Source organism: Lepidochelys kempii, chromosome 6, assembly GCF_965140285.1.
Source record: "Lepidochelys kempii isolate rLepKem1 chromosome 6, rLepKem1.hap1, whole genome shotgun sequence".
NCBI lineage: Eukaryota > Metazoa > Chordata > Testudines > Cheloniidae > Lepidochelys > Lepidochelys kempii.
This window is the reverse complement of record NC_136385.1, coordinates 92,114,825-92,135,058: the sequence shown is the minus strand read 5'-3', so window position 1 is coordinate 92,135,058 and position 20,234 is coordinate 92,114,825. Positions and strand designations below refer to the sequence as shown.

General features: G+C 44.3%; 1 protein-coding gene across 4 annotated transcripts in view; it reads right to left on the bottom strand.

Moving 5' to 3' along the window:
* Nucleotides 1-262: 262 nt before the first annotated feature.
* GPATCH2L (G-patch domain containing 2 like) overlaps nt 263-20,234 on the bottom strand; it is a 47,039-nt gene continuing 27,067 nt past the window's right edge. For 2 of the 4 annotated variants that reach the window (XM_073349252.1, XM_073349251.1), the window contains exons 9-10: nt 17,986-18,083; nt 263-13,935 (exon numbers count right to left, since the gene is read on the bottom strand). In XM_073349252.1, coding sequence (XP_073205353.1) covers nt 13,766-13,935; nt 17,986-18,083 — 268 coding nt within the window. In that variant the 3' untranslated portion in view covers nt 263-13,765. The remainder of the gene's footprint in view (nt 13,936-17,985; nt 18,084-20,234) is intronic. The other 2 variants (XM_073349254.1, XM_073349253.1) reach the window with 1 other exon arrangement.

The following is a 20,234-nucleotide window of genomic DNA, read 5'->3' as shown; positions in this document are numbered from 1 at the left end:
AATGGTATGGGAATGGTAAAGTGGGGTGGGCCCAGCAAACCCCTTCTCCTGGAGTCAAGAAGCTGTGACTTGAATGGTGAAAAAATAATCTCCCCTGCAACTTCTCTGTTGAGTTGTACATTATTATTACTTGGACCTATATAGGAGAAAGTGAATAGGCAAAGAAATATGTCATTGAGGCGTGATTGCATGAGTTCATTTAGACGTCAGTGAACCTCCTCATTCCATTGCAGGTCTGTTTGTTTTACATCACATACAACTCTTTATTTTGAATATTGATTTTATTTCCAGTTTCTACAATCTGAACAAAGATTCTCAGAGAGTACACAGCATGTTTTTAGACCAAGGGACACAGACATGAGTTTTCCTTGTTTACAACCTTACCAAACAAATAGTCCTAACAGTCTGGAGTCCAAGCCCTGTTAATAGGGAAACTCCATGACCACACAAAACACTTGTGATATGTACATAGTGCTGCATACAGGCTTCTAGGAGAAAACCATCCCAGTGCTCTCTTTGGATAGGCTGCCCATGACAGATGAATGATCAAGTTTCTTCTAGCTTTTCCTGCTTTTGGCTTAGTCTCTGGTGCAGCCAAAGGTGAGAGAGAGAGAGGGAATTCTTAGACTTCAGCTCTGCCCAGGGGCCAGCTCAATGCGCATGGCCTCAGGTCAGGGTATTAATAGCAGACCTTCCAGTACCAAGGACTACAATACACCATTCCGGGCAACAAAGACAGCTGCTAGCACTAGATATCAGTGCCAATTCCAGGACCCATGATTTCAGAGTTGGCATGGGGCACTGCCCTATCAGTATAGGAATTTTACATTTATTTTGAAACATGCCAGGAGATGCAGTTTGGTGCATTTTAAAGCTGGTCATTGCCCTCTCATTATTAGAGACCATGATGCCAGTGGGAACAACACTCTCTCCAGCCACATTATCTCCTGCCAGAAGCTGGGTGCAGCAAAGCTCTTCCATAGGAAGACACCTGCCACCTGCCCCTTCCATATCAAACCAGGGGCCACCAGTGGAGCACTTCCGCAGGGAGGCATCTTTCCTTATGTCACACCAGGGGAAGTGGAATCAATTCCTGATTATAGGCGATAAAATGCAAGGAAGTACTTTATTTCATCAGATGTCCTGCCAAGGCAATAGCAAGCCCACCAATTCCCTACTTGCTTTAGTCTAGGGGAGGATCCACACAGACTATACAACTGAGCTAAAGAACTGAGACAGAGCTCCTGAAGTTGACTCAACACTGATAGATTCTGTATAGAAGGAGGGATTCCTGCTTCACTTATGTGTAGCTGGAAGAGGGGGCATCTTAACTGTGAAGGAATCTTTAACCAGGAGATAGTTGGGTGCCATGAAAGTGCACATCAACACCACATTGCCTCACTGTCTCCAGTCCTGTGAGGTTCCATAAAAATGAGGTAAGAGATGTACGTTTATTTGCATAAGCAAAATTCTTGCCTTTCTCCTTGTCTCACCAACTGTTAATTCCATGCTTGCAGCCCTTTGGCAAAACAATATCATCTTCAGTCATTTCACAGATCTGGATTTTTTGCCCAGATTATACTGCCGGGAACTGTAATGCTACCCCACCTTTCATTGGATCTCTCTCTTCTCACACAACAATAGGGTGGAAAGATAGGAAGACAAAAGCCAATCTGCTTCATATATTTCAGAGCCAAAAAACTATTTGACCATCTAATCTGACCTCCACTATGAAGCAGACCATAGAATTTCACCCATTTACCCCTGCGTTGAACCCAGTAACATAGGTTTGACTACAGCATACCTTCCAGAAAGGCATCCAGTCTAGATATGAAGACATCAAGAGATTGAGAATCCACCACTTCCTGCATAGGTTGTTCCATTGGTTAAATCACCATCACTGTTAAAAATGCGTACCTAGTTTGTAACTGGAGTTTGTCTGACTTGAGCTGCCAGCCATTGGTTCTTGTAATACCTTTCTCTGCTAAAGTAGAGAGAGCCTGTTAGTACCCAGCCTCTTCTCCCCATGAAAGAACTTCTGCACTGTAATGAGGTCACCTCTCAACCTCAGTGCTACGCTAAACAGATTGAGCTCTCTAAGTCTCTCACTAGAAGGCCTTTTTTTGTTTTATTTTTTACATAGCTGTTCTATGATACAAAGGCAACATACCTCCCAAACCAAATGGTTAAGCTGGGGCAAAAAAGGGGACAAAATTAAAGATACAAGAACAGAGACACTGGGGGCAGGTGGTGTTCATGCTGCGCATTTGACAGTCCCCCGTAACAGGTTTTGTCTATACCTCAATAATAAATGCCAGGCCCTTTCTGGTTCATATAATTCCTTTATGGTTTTAAAGCACCTACCCTTTTCTTTCCCCCCTCCCCCTCTTTTAAATACAGTAGACCTCAGAGTTACAAACACCTCCAGAATGGAGGTTGTTCATAACTCTGAAATGGTCATAACTGAACAAAACATTATGGTTGCTCTTTCAAAAGTTTACAACTGAACATTGACTTAATACAGCTTTGAAACTTTACTATGCAGAAGAAAAATGCTTCTTTCCCTTTATTTTTTAATAGTTTACATTTAACACAGTACTGTACTGTACTTGTGGGTTTGGTTTTTTGGTCCCTGCTGCTGCCTGATTGTGTACTTTCGGTTCCAAATGAGATGTGTGGTTGATTGGTCAGTTCATAACTCTGAGGTTATACTGTACCTACTTCTTCTCGGGGTGGGGGCGAGAGACTGACACCAAGGGACAAAAGATGAAACTAGTGGCACCCAACCAAATCTCTAGCTGCCACTGTGGCAATTTACTTTTTCATCATATACCCACAGTGTAAATGGGTCAGTGATGTCCATGATGGCATGACCCCCTGTGGCTGGGAGCACGGCAGACAACTGCCTCAGTGTCATCTTTGTTCAAAGCGCCAGTAATGTGCATCTCTGCACACACACTACAGTCATTCAATTGTGATAATCGATCATTCAGTGACACCAACCACAATGCCTCTTTTGTTTCTTTTCCCCACGTGTGTCTTCATACCTTCTTCACCCTTTATTACATTGTAAACACTCCAAGGCAGAAGCTGTTCTTTTAGTCTGCATTTGGTATAGCACCTAGCAAAATTGGACCTTGATCCTTCCTGAGGCCTCTGGTAACTACAGTAAAACACATATAATAAAACAGAATTACTGAATTAGTAGCTTGTGCCACAAGCTCTCAAAGAAACTGCGGAATCACCTGATCAACATCCTCTACAGCTGACAGGGAAAGATTAAGAATGAGCTCTCAAAAATGGACACTCTCATAAAAAACCAACCTTCCACACAAACTTCCTCGTGGCTCGAATTTACTAAAACTAGACAAGCCATTTACAATGCACACTTTGCTTCTCTACAAAAGAAAAAGGACACTAAACTTTCTAAACTACTACATGCTACAAGGGGCCACAGCAATGGTTCCCTCAACCCACCCTGCAATGTTGTTAACCTATCCAACTATACTCTCAGCCCAGCAGAAGCAGCTGTCCTATCTCGGGGCCTCTCCTTCTGCCCCTCCCCCCCCACGAACATGATACAGTTCTGTGGTGACCTAGAATCCTATTTTCGACGTCTCCGACTCAAGGAATATTTCCGAAATACCTCTGAACAACATACTAATCCACAGAGGCCTCCCTACCAACATTACAAAAAGAAGGATTCTAGGTGGACTCCTCCTGAAGGTCGAAACAGCAGACTGGACTTCTACACAGAGTGCTTCCGCCGACGTGCACGGGCTGAAATTGTGGAAAAGCAGCATCACTTGCCCCATAACCTCAGGCGTGCAGAACACAATGCCATCCACAGCCTCAGAAACAACTCTGACATCATAATCAAAAAGGCTGACAAAGGAGGTGCTGTTGTCATCATGAATAGGTCAGAATATGAACAAGAGGCTGCTCAGCAGCTCTCCAACATCACTTTCTACAAGCCATTACCCTCTGATCCCACTGAGAGTTACCAAAAGCAACTACAGCATTTGCTCAAGAAACTTCCTGAAAAAGCACAAGATCAAATCTGCACAGACACACCCCTGGAACCCCGACCTGGGATATTCTATCTACTACCCAAGATCCATAAACCTGGAAATCCTGGGCGCCCCATCATCTCAGGCATTGGCACCCTGACAGCAGGATTGTCTGGCTATGTAGACTCCCTCCTCAGGCCCTATGCTACCAGCACTCCCAGCTACCTTCGAGACACCACTGACTTCCTGAGGAAACTACAATCCATCGGTGATCTTCCTGATAACACCATCCTGGCCGCTATGGATGTAGAAGCCCTCTACACCAACATTCCACACAAAGATGGAATACAAGCCATCAAGAACACTATCCCCGATAATGTCACGGCTAACCTGGTGGCTGAACTTTGTGACTTTGTGCTTACCCATAACTATTTCACATTTGGGGACAATGTATACCTTCAGATCAGCGGCACTGCTATGGGTACCCGCATGGCCCCACAGTATGCCAACATTTTTATGGCTGATTTAGAACAACGCTTCCTCAGCTCTCGTCCCCTAACACTCCTACTCTACTTGCGCTATATTGATGACATCTTCATCATCTGGACCCATGGAAAAGAAGCCCTTGAGGAATTCCACCATGATTTCAACAATTTCCATCCCACCATCAACCTCAGCCTGGTCCAGTCCACACAAGAGATCCACTTCCTGGACACTACAGTGCTAATAAACAATGGTCATAAGCACCACCCTATACCGGAAACCTACTCACCGCTACTCCTACCTACATGCCTCCAGCTTTCACCCTGACCACACCACACGATCCATCGTCTACAGCCAAGCTCTGCGATACAACCGCATTTGCTCCAACCCCTCAGACAGAGACAAACACCTACAAGATCTCTATCAAGCATTCTTACAACTACAATACCCACCTGCGGAAGCGAAGAAACACATTGATAGAGCCAGAAGAGTTCCCAGAAGTCACCTACTGCAGGACAGGCCTAACAAAGAAAATAATGGAACGCCACTAGCCGTCACCTTCAGCCCCCAACTAAAACCCCTCCAACGCATTATTAAGGATCTACAACCTATCCTGAAGGATGACCCAACACTCTCACAAATCTCGGGAGACAGGCCAGTCCTTGCCTACAGACAGCCCCCCAACCTGAAGCAAATACTCACCAACAACCACATAGCACACAACAGAACCACTAGCCCAGGAACCTATCCTTGCAACAAAGCCCGTTGCCAACTGTGCCCACATATCTATTCAGGGGACCCCATCACAGGGCCTAATAACATCAGCCACACTATCAGAGGCTCATTCACCTGCACATCCACCAATGTGATATATGCCATCATGTGCCAGCAATGCCCCTCTGCCACGTACATTGGTCAAACTGGACAGTCTCTACGTAAAAAAATAAATGGACACAAATCAGATGTCAAGAATTATAACATTCATTAACCAATTGGAGAACACTTCAATCTCTCTGGTCACGCAATTATTGACATGAAGATCGCTATCTTACAACAAAAAAAACTTCAAATCCAGACTCCAGCGAGAAACTGCTGAATTGGAATTCATTTGCAAATTGGATACTATTAATTTAGGCTTAAATAGAGACTGGGAGTGGCTAAGTCATTATGCAAGGTAGCCTATTTCCCCTTGTTTTTTCCTCCCCCCCCCGACGTTCTGGTTAAACTTGGATTTATGCTGGAAATGGCCCACCTTGATTATCATACACATTGTAAGGAGAGTGATCACTTTAGATAAGCTATTACCAGCAGGAGAGTGGGGTGGGAGGAGGTATTGTTTCATGGTCTCTGTGTATATAATGTCTTCTGCAGTTTCCACAGTATGCATCCGATGAAGTGAGCTGTAGCTCACGAAAGCTTATGCTCAAATAAATTGGTTAGTCTCTAAGGTGCCACAAGTACTCCTTTTCTTTTTGAATTAGAAGATGAAGGGGTGTGATGGGGTGTACAAATCCTGCACTGGAAAAGAATGGGTTAAAGAGCTACTTTGGGCCTAGGCAGCCCCACCTGCAATGCATACATGCACCGGAGGAGGAGCAGAGCAACTCAATAGTAGTCAGTCAGTGGAGGTGAGCAGGCCTACACTCTTAGCTCCTCAGAGGGAGTACTATGGAAGGGCCAGCTGCCTGGGGCCCTTGACTATTAAGAACCTACCTGACCTGCTGAGAGAAAAGGGACTTTGGATACCTGCAAGGCCTGGGATTTATCTTTTGATTTATTTTCCTTACATGTCTTTGCTTTGCCCTTCTGAGAGAGGAGACCGGTGGGAAGCAATGCAGGGGAGCAGCGGCACAGCCCATTAGGGTGCAGGACCTTGCTGCCCACCGCGTGGCCCTGGATTAGGACCTGGTGGAGCAGGGCCGGCTCTACCGTTTTTGCTGCCCCAAGCAGTGAAAAAGGCCTGTCGCCACCGAATTGTCGCCGCAGACGGCAGGAGAGAGAGAGAGAAGCTGCTGCCGCTACAGCCGGCGGAACGGGGATGCTGCTGCCAAATTGCTGCTGCCGCGGAAACTCTGCCGCTCCTTTCTGACTGCCGCCCCGAGCACCTGCTTGTAACGCTGGTGCCTGGAGCCAGCCCTGCGGTGGAGAGGGTAGGCCTGGGTTCCCCTACCAACCCGCAGATAGGGCTGAAGGCAAAGAGCCTACACCGGATACAGAGGAATATGGACTAGGAAGACTCTATAACCCAGAGGGTCATGACTCTAGGACCTTGACCCAATGTGGCCTGGAATCTCTTTGCCTGACACTAAGGCTATCCTCTGTTGGACTCTGTGTACCCTGAAAGGGGTGGACACAATTCATGACTTGGCCAGAGGGCTGAGTCACTGAAAGGGCAGACTACTGCTGTGCTGGTACAACGGTCAACAGGGGGCACTAGGAAAGAAGACAGCCTGCTTTGTCGTCACCGACCCCCTAGGAGGCTCATGAAATGAGCGATCGCCTTCACAAGTGAACACAGTGCGATAGAACCGGACTTCACTTTGTACAGCATCACAAAAAATCTTACTTGTTCTCACGGAGCTGACAATAATTCTGAGCACACCATGGACTCAAATTAGATGAAAGACCAAGAGCACAATGAGTAAGCCATTTGGGGAAGGAACAGTCTTTGTTCTGTGTTTGAATAGGGCCCAGCGCAATGGGGTCTTGATCTATGACTAGGGCGCTTACGGGCTACTGTAATAAAAATAATTAATAATAAATGACAACATGGTGAGATGGGGCAAGAAGTTCAACAGAGAGCCACACGGCTTGAGTGTAAAGTCCTGTCTTATTTAACTTCTTCATTAATGCTCTGGAAATGGGAGGAGACAGCACATTACATTAAATCTAACTGGGAAATTGTGAATAGCCGGAAGGCAAAGAATTATAAACAAGAAGAGGTTGAAAATACAGGAATAAAATTAAATTCAACCTGGAAAATACAGTTACATCTAGGGAAAATCTAAAGACACAACTTATCTATAGCACTTTTCATACATAGATCTCAAAGCACTGGGCGAAGGTGAGTCAGCATTGCTATTCCCAGTTCACCACACAATCACTTCCACAGCTCATTCAGTCCTTTGTCTCACCTGATATACCAACACAAGTATTAATCAGTTCCCATGGCAACAGTATTTTTTGTTTTCATATTCAGTATTTCTCTTTAAATAAGCTAGCCTAGGCAGGGGCTATCTGTATTTCCTGTCTTACACAGAGCCAAGCACGTTGTTGGTGATTAATAATTGTGTGGTATACATCTGTCCACTAAGAACATAACAGACTGTGAGCAATCTTCTTAAAATCTACTAGAGATCTGCAAGCTAGCAATCTGTTTTAGTCACTTCCGGGTGAAGTCAAAATCAGTGACTTAACAGATAAAGGTTTCATACGATCCACTGCTGAGCCTTTGAGCTAGGTGGTACATTTACCAATAAATACCTGAACTAAAAATTTTCTGGGCATCTTTCCTAATGTTGTCATGAAGATACAGCTGTCTCAGAAGGTCAATGTGTTGCCCTTGCAGACCTTTCACTAGCCATCTCGGTGCTGTCAGCATGTTGGACTGAAGTCAAAGGCAGGAAATGTAACTACATTGGTCCTGCGAGGGTTCCAACTCAGCCTATTATCTTTTCTGTCTATATGACACTACAATGGTTTCCCTTCTGTCCTACAGAAAGTATCACCTACATTCCCCTTTGACCTGTACCAACCATTGTTACTTTAGCTTTTTCACATTCTTCTGGCTGTCCTTAACTTAGCTTTTGATTTCCATGTAATATCAGATTCCCATTTCCTATGTTTCACTCTCCCTTTTTAAGCTTCTGTTCCATCTTCCAGAAAAAATATCTGTAATTCTGCTCTGTGCATCACAACTGGCAGGACAGGACCACTGCAGAGCTGGGCTTGTGGTCCATAGATTCTCCAGGCAGCAACCAAAATTCTCTCCTCCTCACAGTTAAACATTCAGAACATCTCTCTCCTCCAAAAATGATTTTCAGTGATAAATGGCACGGTAGTTGAGCCGCTCAGATACGATGGTGATAGGGGGCATCAAATACCTATATCAGTAAGACACTAGTTGCAAGATGATACTTCTTCCACAGAAGACTTCAAGTGGTCTTGCCCCTTTTTAAATAAGGGGCTTCCTTGTTCTCCCACAATTACTAGGGTGTGAGATCAGCCAGTGCTGGTTTTGTAGCATCTACTGTTCCAGGACCTTTAGCTTTGAAGATGTTTTAGCCATATGCTCCTTCCAGCTGTGGAATTCTCTTCCACCTCACATCCATTTTTGGACGCATAATTGGATTCTAGACTGCAAGTGGGAAAGGGAAAGCAGTTGCAGGAACTCACATGATTGAGACCTCCAGCCCTTTTGGAAACATCCCACGGCAGGAGATGCTACCTACAAAGGAGGTGTCTGCTATGGTTATTATTTCAATAGTGCCATAAGTATGCTCAATCCTTTGGAGACAAAAGAAAATGGGTCGGTACCCTGACCTGAAGAGCATACAATCTAAGAGCTTGATCCCACAGTCCTTGCTTGGATCAGCAGCTCTATTGACATCAACAGGAAAATCTGAGAATAAATAGTTTCCAACCTGCCCTCTGAGAACATAGAGTTGTAGTCTGGACCCCTCAATAGTGAGACTAGGCTGCTGATTCCATATAACAATCTACTAATGGTGAATGGTGCTAGCACCCAGGAGGGAGAGGAATTATGTAGGGTGATACAAGTGAATATAACCAGGAGTAATGAGATGAATTTAAGATAGGGGAAAATTAAGATGACTGTTAAGAAAACTCAGTGAGATGTATTAGGCTGATTAATAGATTTGCAACCAGGGGAAGCTGTGAAGGGTCTTTCTCTAGGGATATTTAAAGCTAGACTGGACAAAGCACTAGAAAATGCTTTTGTAGGGAGCAATCCTGCATTAGCAATGAAAGACTGCCTGTTTTCATACATGTCTTGTGAACATGGGTGTTGCAAATGGGTTTTGGGGATTGTGACCACCTTCTTAAGGTTAGAAGGAAGGTCATAACATGTTTTCTGTTGTAACATGAGGTCAAAGTACAGAAAACATTGAAAAGCCCCGTTTTAATAGAACTTTTCCATCTCTGATGTTTATGATTTTGCAGAATATCTATATAAACTGACAGAACTATAAAATTAACATGGCACACAATAAATGAATTAAAAACTGGCTAATTTACAGGTCTCAAATTGTAACTGTAAATGGAGAATCATCATCATCAAGTGTGTGTGATTCCAACGCGGTCCCACTGGGATCGGTTCTTGACCTATGCTATTTAACAGTTTTATCGATAATCTGGAAGAAAATAAAATAATCACTGAAAGTTTTCAGGTGACACAAATTGGGGAGTGGAATAAATAATGAAGACAGAGCAATCTGTATCACTTGATAAGCTGGGCGCAAGCAAACAATATGTGTTTTAATATGGTTAAATGGGAATGGATAGATGTAGGAACAAAATGTAGGCCATACTTAAAGAATGTGGGACTCTCTTCTGGAAAGGAGCGACTCTGAAAAAGTTTTGGGGGTCATGGTGGATAATCAGCTGAACATGAGCTCCCAATGCCATGACTAAAAGAGCTAATATGATCCCGAGATGCATAAAACAGGAAACTCTCAAGTAGCAGAGAGGTCACTTTACCTCTGTATTTGGCACTGGTGCAACTGCTGCTAGAATACTGTGTCCAGTTCTGGTGTCCACAATTCAAGAGAGATATTGATAAATTGCAGAGGGCTCAGGGAACGGCCATGAGAATGATCGAACCGTTAGAAAATATGCCTTATAGTGAAATTCTCCAGGAGCTCAATCTAGTTAGCTTAATGAGCAGAAGGTTAAGGAGTGATTTGATTACAGTCTAAGTATCGACATGGGGAAGAAATATTTAATGGGCTCCTTCAATCTTGCAGAGAAAGGTATTACGCGATCCAATGGCTGGACCTGAAGCTAGACAAATTCAAACTAGAAATAACATGCACATTTTTTAACAGTCAGTAATTAACCACTGGAACAACTTTCAAAGGGTCATAGTGGAGTCTCCATCACTTGATTAAAAAATTGTCAAATTGGATGTTTGTCTAAAAGAGCTGCTCTAGGAATTATTTTGGGGAAGTTCTATGGCCTGTGTTATATAGGAGGTAAGACGAGATGATCACAATGGTCCCTTCTGGCCTTGGAATCTATGAACAGCGGAGATACATAGTCTCCACTCTAACACTGGAAGTAAAAACAAAGAAGTCTAATTTCAGAGTGTGTTTTGTTAGGGTAGGTGGTCTGTCTAAATTCTTCTAATGGCACTCATCACTGAAGTTTCTGAGCTTCTTCTAAGAGACAACCAAGTACCACAATAGGCCACTGGTCTAATTCGCTTTTATGAGGAAGCCAGGGAAATGGTTTAAAATGATGAATACAACTGTGCTTTAAAATGATGAATACAACTGTTCATGGAAAGAAAGGTTTATGGAATTGAAACAAGGGACCATAGAAAAGGAGTACTTGTGGCACCTTAGAGACTAACCAATTTATTTGAGCATAAGCTTTCGTGAGCTACAGCTCACTTCATCTGATCGACTACACAGCTAACCTGCAGTAAGCTGCAACCCACTATTGGATTATCAACAAATGCAGGGAATAGGAGTGACGTTACTTACTCTCAGCTCCTCAATGCTCACAGCCCCTCACTCTTCAACACATATCCCCTACCTGTGCTCACCCTTGCATTAAACAAACAGTATCTAACAACTCCATTCATCTCTCCTTTGAAACAACACCCTCTATAACCAAGAAGCAAATTAGCAGTTGGATGGAGTTTATCTCCTGCTTTGCCCACAAGGACTGAAATAATAAAAAAGCCAAGTTATTCCCTAAATTATGTTTTCCCAGTGTCCCATCTTCTCTGTACGGGTTTTAGATCGCAGGCTCTTCATGGTAAGGACTGTCTTTATTACTTGTTAAGCGCTACAGACTTGGTTTTGTACAAAGCACAAAAATAAGAATGTAAAGACACTAACTTCATCTGAACATTTCTTTCCCCTCAAATTCCTTGTAATTGCTCAGATAATCCAAACTAGCCTTTAACCTTTGTGCTCCTGTACAAGGGTAACAAGGCTCTCCCTCTAAGGTATTTCAATATGTATAAGAAAGACGCATGAGATTTTTCAGAGGGATTTACGTGGGCAGAGCTGAGAGTTTCCTTGGGACAAAACATAAATCCAGTTTGAGTCTCTCCCCAAGAGTGAATAGGTATTAGTGGATAAGACATGGATACTCTGTCTAACGTAACTATTCATCAGTCATGATTTAGATTGTTCGAGAGTGTTTTGTTTGATTTTGTAACTTACTTTTTGTGTTATGTTATGAGTCTTCATGGCTGGCCATTTAATTTTAAAATTTTAATACAAAGAAAATTTAAAAACAATTAAAACATTTTCTGATATGCTCATAATCAAATCTATCCCTCACTCATTTGATTTATAGGTCATAGAGAGCAAAGCAAGGGAAACATGCAAATCCATCACCTGCATCTAGGGGTGCAAGTTCCACCCCTATGTTGAAAATTTATTTTTGCTCTTAATGGATGGTCCTGTCTGGTGCTCCACCCACTCAGCCAACCAGTAGGTTTTGTAATGACAAGGGCCACCTATTTGAAAACACTCAAGAGCTCACAAGGCAACTACGGTTGTCAAGCAAGCATGGCATGGTTCCTTTTGTATACCCTATCCAGGCACATCTGCTAAATATATAACCCAGAATGCAGCTGTAGAGAGGTTTTTCAAGAGATAGGGAAACAAGCAAAGTACAACCAGGGATACAGGAAAAGAGAAGGCAGGAGAGACCCCCTCATCAATACTGCAAAGTGAAGAGCAATCAGGGATAAAGGGAAAGGGTTGTGGGGAGAAAAGAACGCTCCCCAATATACTGCAGAGCAAATGCCATCAGGGGTGCAAGGAAAGGTGGAGAAGGCAAACACTTCCTATATATACCACAGAGTAGAGTACAACTGGAAATCCAGGGACACCCCTCCCATATATACTACAGAGCAGAGTACAATCAGTGATAGAGGGAGACCACTCCCATATATACTCCAGAGACAGAGGGGAACCCCACTTAGATATACTTCAGAACATTAACCTTTGAGGAAGACAGGGAGAACGTGAGACGGGGAAGTGGTTCAATCTGTAGAGAGTGCTTTGAACTCAGATAATACTCTATATGACTTTTAGTACACAGTGGGACATGGACTTCAACTTCAAGTGTCCTGGGGATTGCTTACTGTAGCGTCTGAAGCTGGATGCCCATGGATAGTATTCCAATATTTCCTCTCTGTCATCTCCCCAATGAAGACTTCTCAGAGGATATTTTAGGGCAACTTGATCCAAGCTTCCTCTCATAACTCCAGTCTGCACATTTTTGCCTAATTAGTTCTGCCAACCCCTTGTCCAGCAGGACAAATGGAGAGGATGGGGAATAAGGAAAGAATACTGCAATTCACAGGGAAGACTAAAGACACTCCAAACAAGGAAGGACAAAAAACGCTGAAGGACCATGCTGACAGTGAGCCATTGGCAATTCCTGACAGGACAAGCACCACATTTGCTTCATTAGAAGCAACATCTTGACTCCCAAGTCCCTTAGTGAGAGGCCGATAGGCATTTTGCTAATACAGAATTCAAGTCCCACATTTCAAACCTGTTTGCACTCTCTGTTCCCCTCCTCCTCCCCTGACCAGGGATACTAAGCTGGCCTTTGTTTCTGACATTATGCTTGTCAAAGACAGATTCTTGTCTCTGCAGAGCTGCAATAGGGCTTTCTCCTGCTATATTCAGCCTTTTGCAACAAACGATATGCCCAAGTGGTGACCAGCTTCATAACAAAGACCAACACCTGCAAACCAACAAGGCTCTGTACACATCCCAGCAGATGCTAACAGGTGCTGGGGTAGGAGATGAGTGTGTAATAAGTACTCACAGCAATAGCAGGAATGTTTTAAAAAAGCTGCAGCCCCAACATCACCAGTTACTTTTTACACAGATTCACAAACATGATCTCGGGATGTATGGGGCACACAGCTGAGTCTGGTGAGCATCACGCACCAACACTGATGAGATGGTTATTGCCAAATGAGACGTTCAGTGCTGATGTACTTCGAAGTCCAACATTTCATAAACGCAACCAGCTCCAAATAGAGACACCTCCATCTAGCTGTATCCAGGGCCCTTCTCTTGTGGTGTTTTAAAGAAGTTAGATGGAGCAGCAGCAGTGGATTTCTCTGCTGCCTGGGTTCTGACCATCCAGTCAGAGCTCTGGGACCTCTGGGACTGTGTCACTGGCAGGGATGAGTCTGCTGCATCCATGTGGACAGGTAAAGCTGTTGGAACACAAAACAGTAGGAGGAAAAGGAGAACGTGGAGAGAGAGGAGCAGAGGACAGGAGAAAGTTAAAACTGGTAATCTCATAGCAACCTAAGCATTAATCATAGATTTCTGTATGTTATTCTAGCGACTACCAGAAGATCGAGAGCAGTGAATCTCATCCTTTTCCATACTGGAACCTCTCCCCCATTTAGCAATATGTGTAGTGCAATTAGGTCACAACCCCAATACCTGTTTGCAACCCCCCAAGCTGATAAATCCTGACCCAGAGCATCTATTCTGCAGGTCTTTTTAAAATTCAAGTTTGAATAGCTTGGATGAAAGAGGATAATTTAATTAGCACCAGAGAAGATGAAAATAAGCTTTATGCACTACAGAATAATGCATCCTGGGCAAGCACAACTGTTTTAGCATGAGGGACAGGGTGGAGTCATCATGTGAGCTCTATAAGGAGAGAACTGCAAAGGGAAGGCAGTAATGTTCTGGTGTCCAATAGAGAATGGTACAGATAAAGCAAATGCACTGTGAACCTCTGTATGGACTTAGTAGGGTAGACAGTATCACAAACACCTGCAAAGATGGGGCAAGATAGACCAGAGTAGAACTCATTTGCAATCTCCTAAACCAAACACTTCTTCAAGTTGGACCAGACTGGAACAGGTCAAAGTCTCCATACCTAAACTCAACAGTCACCTAATGTCTAGACTGGATTGCAGCTAGCAGTTTAGAGGTAAAATGCTCCATATCCCATTCCCAATCTCCATCTCCTGAGTCAGCCAGTCCCCATTAACAGAACTTGACAGGATGAATAAAGAGGAATAAACTAAATGATACATTATTTCATTTGTTAGTCTCTAAGAGCATTTCTGCTTCTGTGTTTTGTACAACACCAAGTACACAGCCAATACTTAAATATTCTCACAACAGAGGAGATTTGTTCACATCCCTTTTGCATTCAGCCAAGCTACAGACGACCATCTGGGACACCCAGTCTGATGCACCACATTACAAACATCTCCTCACTCCTATGGCTACCTGCTCTAGCCAGAATTTGTGTTTTAAAACATGACAGAATTCCCATCTGCTACTCTGCTTTCTAGCTGGAAAGCACTGGCTTTGAGTCTCAGCCTTTCTGAGCAACTGAGTAAAAAGGACTTGCCAGCACATTTCTGAAGACAAGAGTCACTTCCTGAGGCACTGAAGTCTCCTTCTGAATTCCTTCCTGTTAGTTCTCAAGAGTTCTGGGGGAAAATGTCCAAATCTCTCTTCTCCAGTGACATCTATTTTAGCAGTAGTCACTAATCCAGTTTGCCTCAGGCAGCCATGCTGTTACTGGAAATTTCCTGCTCTGACAATGGGATATAGATTTGGGTGCTCCCCTTAGCTTATTGGGTGCATCCAGGCATACCTTTGAATACAGGTCTCTCTGACAGAACAAGTGTTACCAGACACTATTTACTGGGGATCAAAGGCATAATTAACTTAGCTAGCCTATTAAGTTTGAAAATAAATGGAGTCCCAGGTCTCTCCTTTCATTCCTGACATTGGAAAGGAGTGAGTGTGCACATCTCATATGGTCTTTAACAACATCTGCTGAATTCAGTCAAATTCAACTTAAAACTTTGTGTGGATGGGGGAGGGTGTGACTGGGGAAGATTTGTAGCTGCATGTTTAAGAAAGAAGCTAAATTCATCACAATGACAGGGGAGAGTGTTGGCAGAGATTTGAGCTATTTATTCTTTTAGGAAAATCCTATAAAGAATGACACGAGGAAGCCTCTATCTGCAGTCTTGTTCATCACACTGGTGAGGAGTCCGATAACAGATGTATGCAGAAGCGTGATTTAGTGCCAGGAGCTGGCCCCTGATGTGTATTAATACAGCTGCAAAGCGGAACAAGCCCCTCTTCATCACTCATCTCTATAAAAGAGGTGGAATTCGAGATGGCCCGATGTTAGGCAGAGCAAGCCCATTTGTTCTGCTGACTGATGGAGCCAGCGTAGGCTGTGTCCTTCACCTCCATGGGGCACTCAGGTTGCAAAAAAGGAGCTCAATGAAGTAGGACCTGGTCAACAAGTGAGACAAGAGCAGTTGGACTCAGCCAAGGAGCTATTTAAAGGAGAAGTCTGGCACTGTGTACATGTGCCTGTTCCCTACACTCATTTATGGGCCTGAATTCTAATTCACCCCAGAACTTTATTGTTCATTGAAGGAATAGGATTTCTCAAAGAGACATCTGCAGTGAGAGAAAGTGAGGCTGCCAAACTAACCCAAGGAAGGGGAACCCCTGGTTAATGACATTTTAGTAACTAGTGAGAGTGCACGAGAGAGGGAGGGAGTCTGTGATTATCTTTTTGTGTTATCTTATAAACATAGGCTGGATTAAATTTTTTAAAGTGTTTTGGGATCTATTTTGATGAAAGCAGCCATAGAAATGGAAGATTAGTCTATAGAAACAGAGCAGTAATACACCACAAAAGTCACATGCGGAACAGGAAGAACCCTGGAAAGCAGCAAAAGGATGAAATATAATGATAGGACAAGAATTCCCACTAAGAACTCTATATACCCCAAAAATGATCATAATTAGCTATTCAGACACATTTCTATACACCCTTCAACACTAGGAATCTGATTATCCCATTATAACATTCAAGGCCACCAGTGGAACTGCTAAATCCAAGAATACCAGCAAACAGACTTTTGCCAGGAAGAAGCAAACTGACACTCTTCATTTGCTTACCTGACATTTTTTCTGTCCCTTTGAAACAAACACAGGAGATCCCTCTGGGTACACACTGACTAGACATATAATCTGAACTGCACTGACTGCATGATTTCCTTCCAGCTCCGTTGCTCTTCATCTCCCACAAATCCCCAGAAAAGGCACCAACATGACTCCACCTATCCACTGGTGGTTCCTCTGGTCTTTTCCATTGTTTCCTAGATCTGATCATCACTTTGCTCTTGGCCACGCATCCTTCTTGCTGCTGATTCCTGACACAACCATTTAGTCACAAGGTACCAGAGGAACATGGGTCACATGGAAATTACATGTTGGAATTAAAAAGTTTCCAGGAGTGAACTTACTCTAGCCAGGTATCTCCCCACCCTCTTAAAGACCTCTTCGATCCTCAGATTTATACCCATTTCACACCTGAGTCACCTTCAAAACTCTAAAAAATAGTCACTTCTGAGGTATAATCCACCTGGAAAAAAGCCAGAATTCTAGATGTTACATTCCTGGAGCAAGAAGGGGAACAGGAGCCATTACCACTTGCAGTAGTAAATGGCTCCAGGTGGAGTTAGCGTTACCAGTATGGCTATTGAGAGGTGACCATAACCTTAGTGAGAACTAGGCTCTTGCAGCAAAGGGTCCAGAGATCTCCTTAAGAGAGGGAACCAAACCACCAGTTCATACCAGGCATCGTGAAAGATCTGGGAAGTACAGAAGCTCACCTCCTCATCACCATGGGGTTGCATGGCTTAATTTTAAACTGTGGAAATAATGGCTTATGCAGCAGCAGCACCAAATATTGACATTGAAAGACCTTGCAATGTGAATGATAATAACTCACCATGGGTGCACCTTCATATATTCACGCATTAGGCCACTCTTTTTGTTGCTGTGCTAAATGCAAGCCACTTACAGCCGTAACTCACTATCACCTTCTCACTTGCATTTCATTTAACTTTTATCCTCAGTATTCCTGCAAATATTGTGCTATTTTCAGACAGACAGTCTTCCCGCTCTCTCCAACTTAGGAATTCCTACCTTAGACCTCCACACCAAGAATTTCAAGTGACTAGTGATTTTTGGGTGCCCAACTTAAAATACCTTCAAAAGGCATGGTTTTCAGAGGGTGAATGCTTCAGACTTTCTGAAAAAAAATCAAGGGACTTTAAGGCATCACAAGTTAGGGATCCAAAAACCAAAGCACCCAATATCACTAGCCACTTTTGAAAATCTGCTTTGCCTATGCTGGAATGTCCTCTCAGGACAAGTGATGGTGCGCAGACAGGGGTGCTAGGGTTAAATCAAGTTACCTGAAGTAGGGCTAGAAAGAGAGGCTACAGCTGCTGCTGGCTTTCGTTTCCTCTTGATATCCCTTGAGCAGGGTGGTCCCAGGTGTATATTTGTCTGTCTGGGGAGAAAAACAGAAATATTAAAAAGATTGTCCTGATATCACCTATCAAGAAGGGACACTGACCACTAAGCCTTAACACTACCTGGCCAGCTTCCATCCATCTACTTGCTGCCTGGGTAAAGAGACAGCCTCTAGAAGCAGCAGCAACTCATTCACATCCCCCACCGCATCCACAGCCTGTGGCCAAAACTTTGTTTCATCCTCAAGCTCAGACACCAGATCCTGGATATGAGCTGTGGCAGCAGATTAATTTCCCCAAAATATAGACTGCTCTTCAAAGGCTCTGAAAGAGCTAATACAATCATTGCACAGGCAGGGATGGGACTGAACAGGTACTTAGTGGATGTGATATCAGCATTTCTGTGGGGCCCTATCACCTTCTGCAGAAAATAAGTTTTCATTAAAAAGTAAGGCAAGTTTTCTTGCCTCTATGGTTATGAAAATAGCTCTGCACTCACATCACATTTAAAATGTTATTATCTTGGAGCATGCCTAGACTACAAATTTTGTATCGGTTTTCTGGCACAAATACATGAGTGCTTAAGCCGGTGCAGTTGTAAATCAGGCTCCTGTGTTTTCAACACGGTGTTCTGCAATTGTGCTGAAAACACCAGAGCTTGGTCCATGCTAGTACATACATCATTTTGTAATGCAGCCTCATTGAGCCAATGCATATGCTGAAACAGTTTAAAAGCCTAAACTGCCCATTCATATGAGCTTATGTAAACTCTGAAGCCTAATGATAATGGTTTCTATGACACCAATTTAACTGTTTATCACTTTAGAAAAAACATTCTATTATTATGGATCACAGTGGAACTGGGATTGTGGATGAAGGTTGAACAGAGCACTGTCATCTAATCCCTCCCACCAACACTGACCTCTGCTCATAAGAAGAAATATCAAGAAGTTTAATTCAGAAAATATATTCACAGCAGTAGTTTGAGGGGACCCACCCAAACAATCCAGAATGAATAAGGAAGAAGAATTTAACAATGAAATTGAGTTCAAGTTCCTGTTCTGCCACAGACTTCCTGGGTCACTTAGGGCTGGTCTACACTGCCCCACAGTTCAGACTACAGGGGTGTGAATAGCTGTGCTGTAACTCCCCCAGTTGGACACTGTGAGCGTAAACTAAAAGGTGCCTCACTGGCAATAATGTAGAGCCGGGTGTCTCAACCTGTAGGTCAGGACCCAAAATTGAGTCGCCAGACTGTTTCAAAGGGTTGCGTAGCAGCTCCTGTCCCACAGGGCTGGCTGGGCTCGCGTCCCTGCTCCAGGAACTGCAACCTCTGGATCCCAGCGCCACTCAGGTTTGGCCCAGCCATAATCATGATGGGAGTCCTGATAGGCTAAATTTGAGTGAGGTCACAACTCCACTCACACAGATTTGGTCCAGTCAGGGGGGCAGGGCCAAACCTGAGCAGCGCTACAACCCCAGAGGTTGCAATGCCCGGAGCGGAGAGCCAGCCCCAAGTTCAGCAGCTGCAGGAACAGCCACTGTGGGGTGAGTGCTGGGCAGGACCCACTCCAAACTACCCCAGGGCCTCCACCCCGAGACTATTCACTGGGTCCTGACAGGCCACGAACATTTACAAATGGGTCCTGAGCCCAAAAAGGTTGAGAACCACTGAAATAAAAGATGTTAATGTGAACTAGCAACCTCTTAGTTCGCAACCACAGTGTGCACACGGGGGAGTTGCAGCACAGCACTTGGGTGCGTGCTCCTGGGCAGCAGGTGAAGCTTCCCCTTGGGGAGGCTAGCCCCGCCTCCTCTGTCCAAGGCCATGCCCCTGCTTGCTGCTCTCAGCCCCCAAGGACTCCAGATGGAGGAAGGGGGCAGTGGCTGAGACCTTGATCAGGTCCACAAGGGGGAGAGGGAGGAAGAAGGAAGGATCCTGTGAGCTCCAAGCCTGGAGCCCCTCCCACGTTCCACCCCTTCCCCCACCCCATTCCCTTTCCCTGCAGCCCTGTCCTGCCCCTTCCCCTGCGGCCCCACCCCCATTCTGAACCCAGCCCTGCCCTGTTCTGCCCCTTCCATGTGGGCCTGCCCCCACTCCATCTCTAGCCCTCAAGTCCCTCTCACTGTGGCCCCAAGAGCTGAAAAGCTCTGCGGCTGAGAGGGAGAGCTCCTCCAGTCCTGGGCCC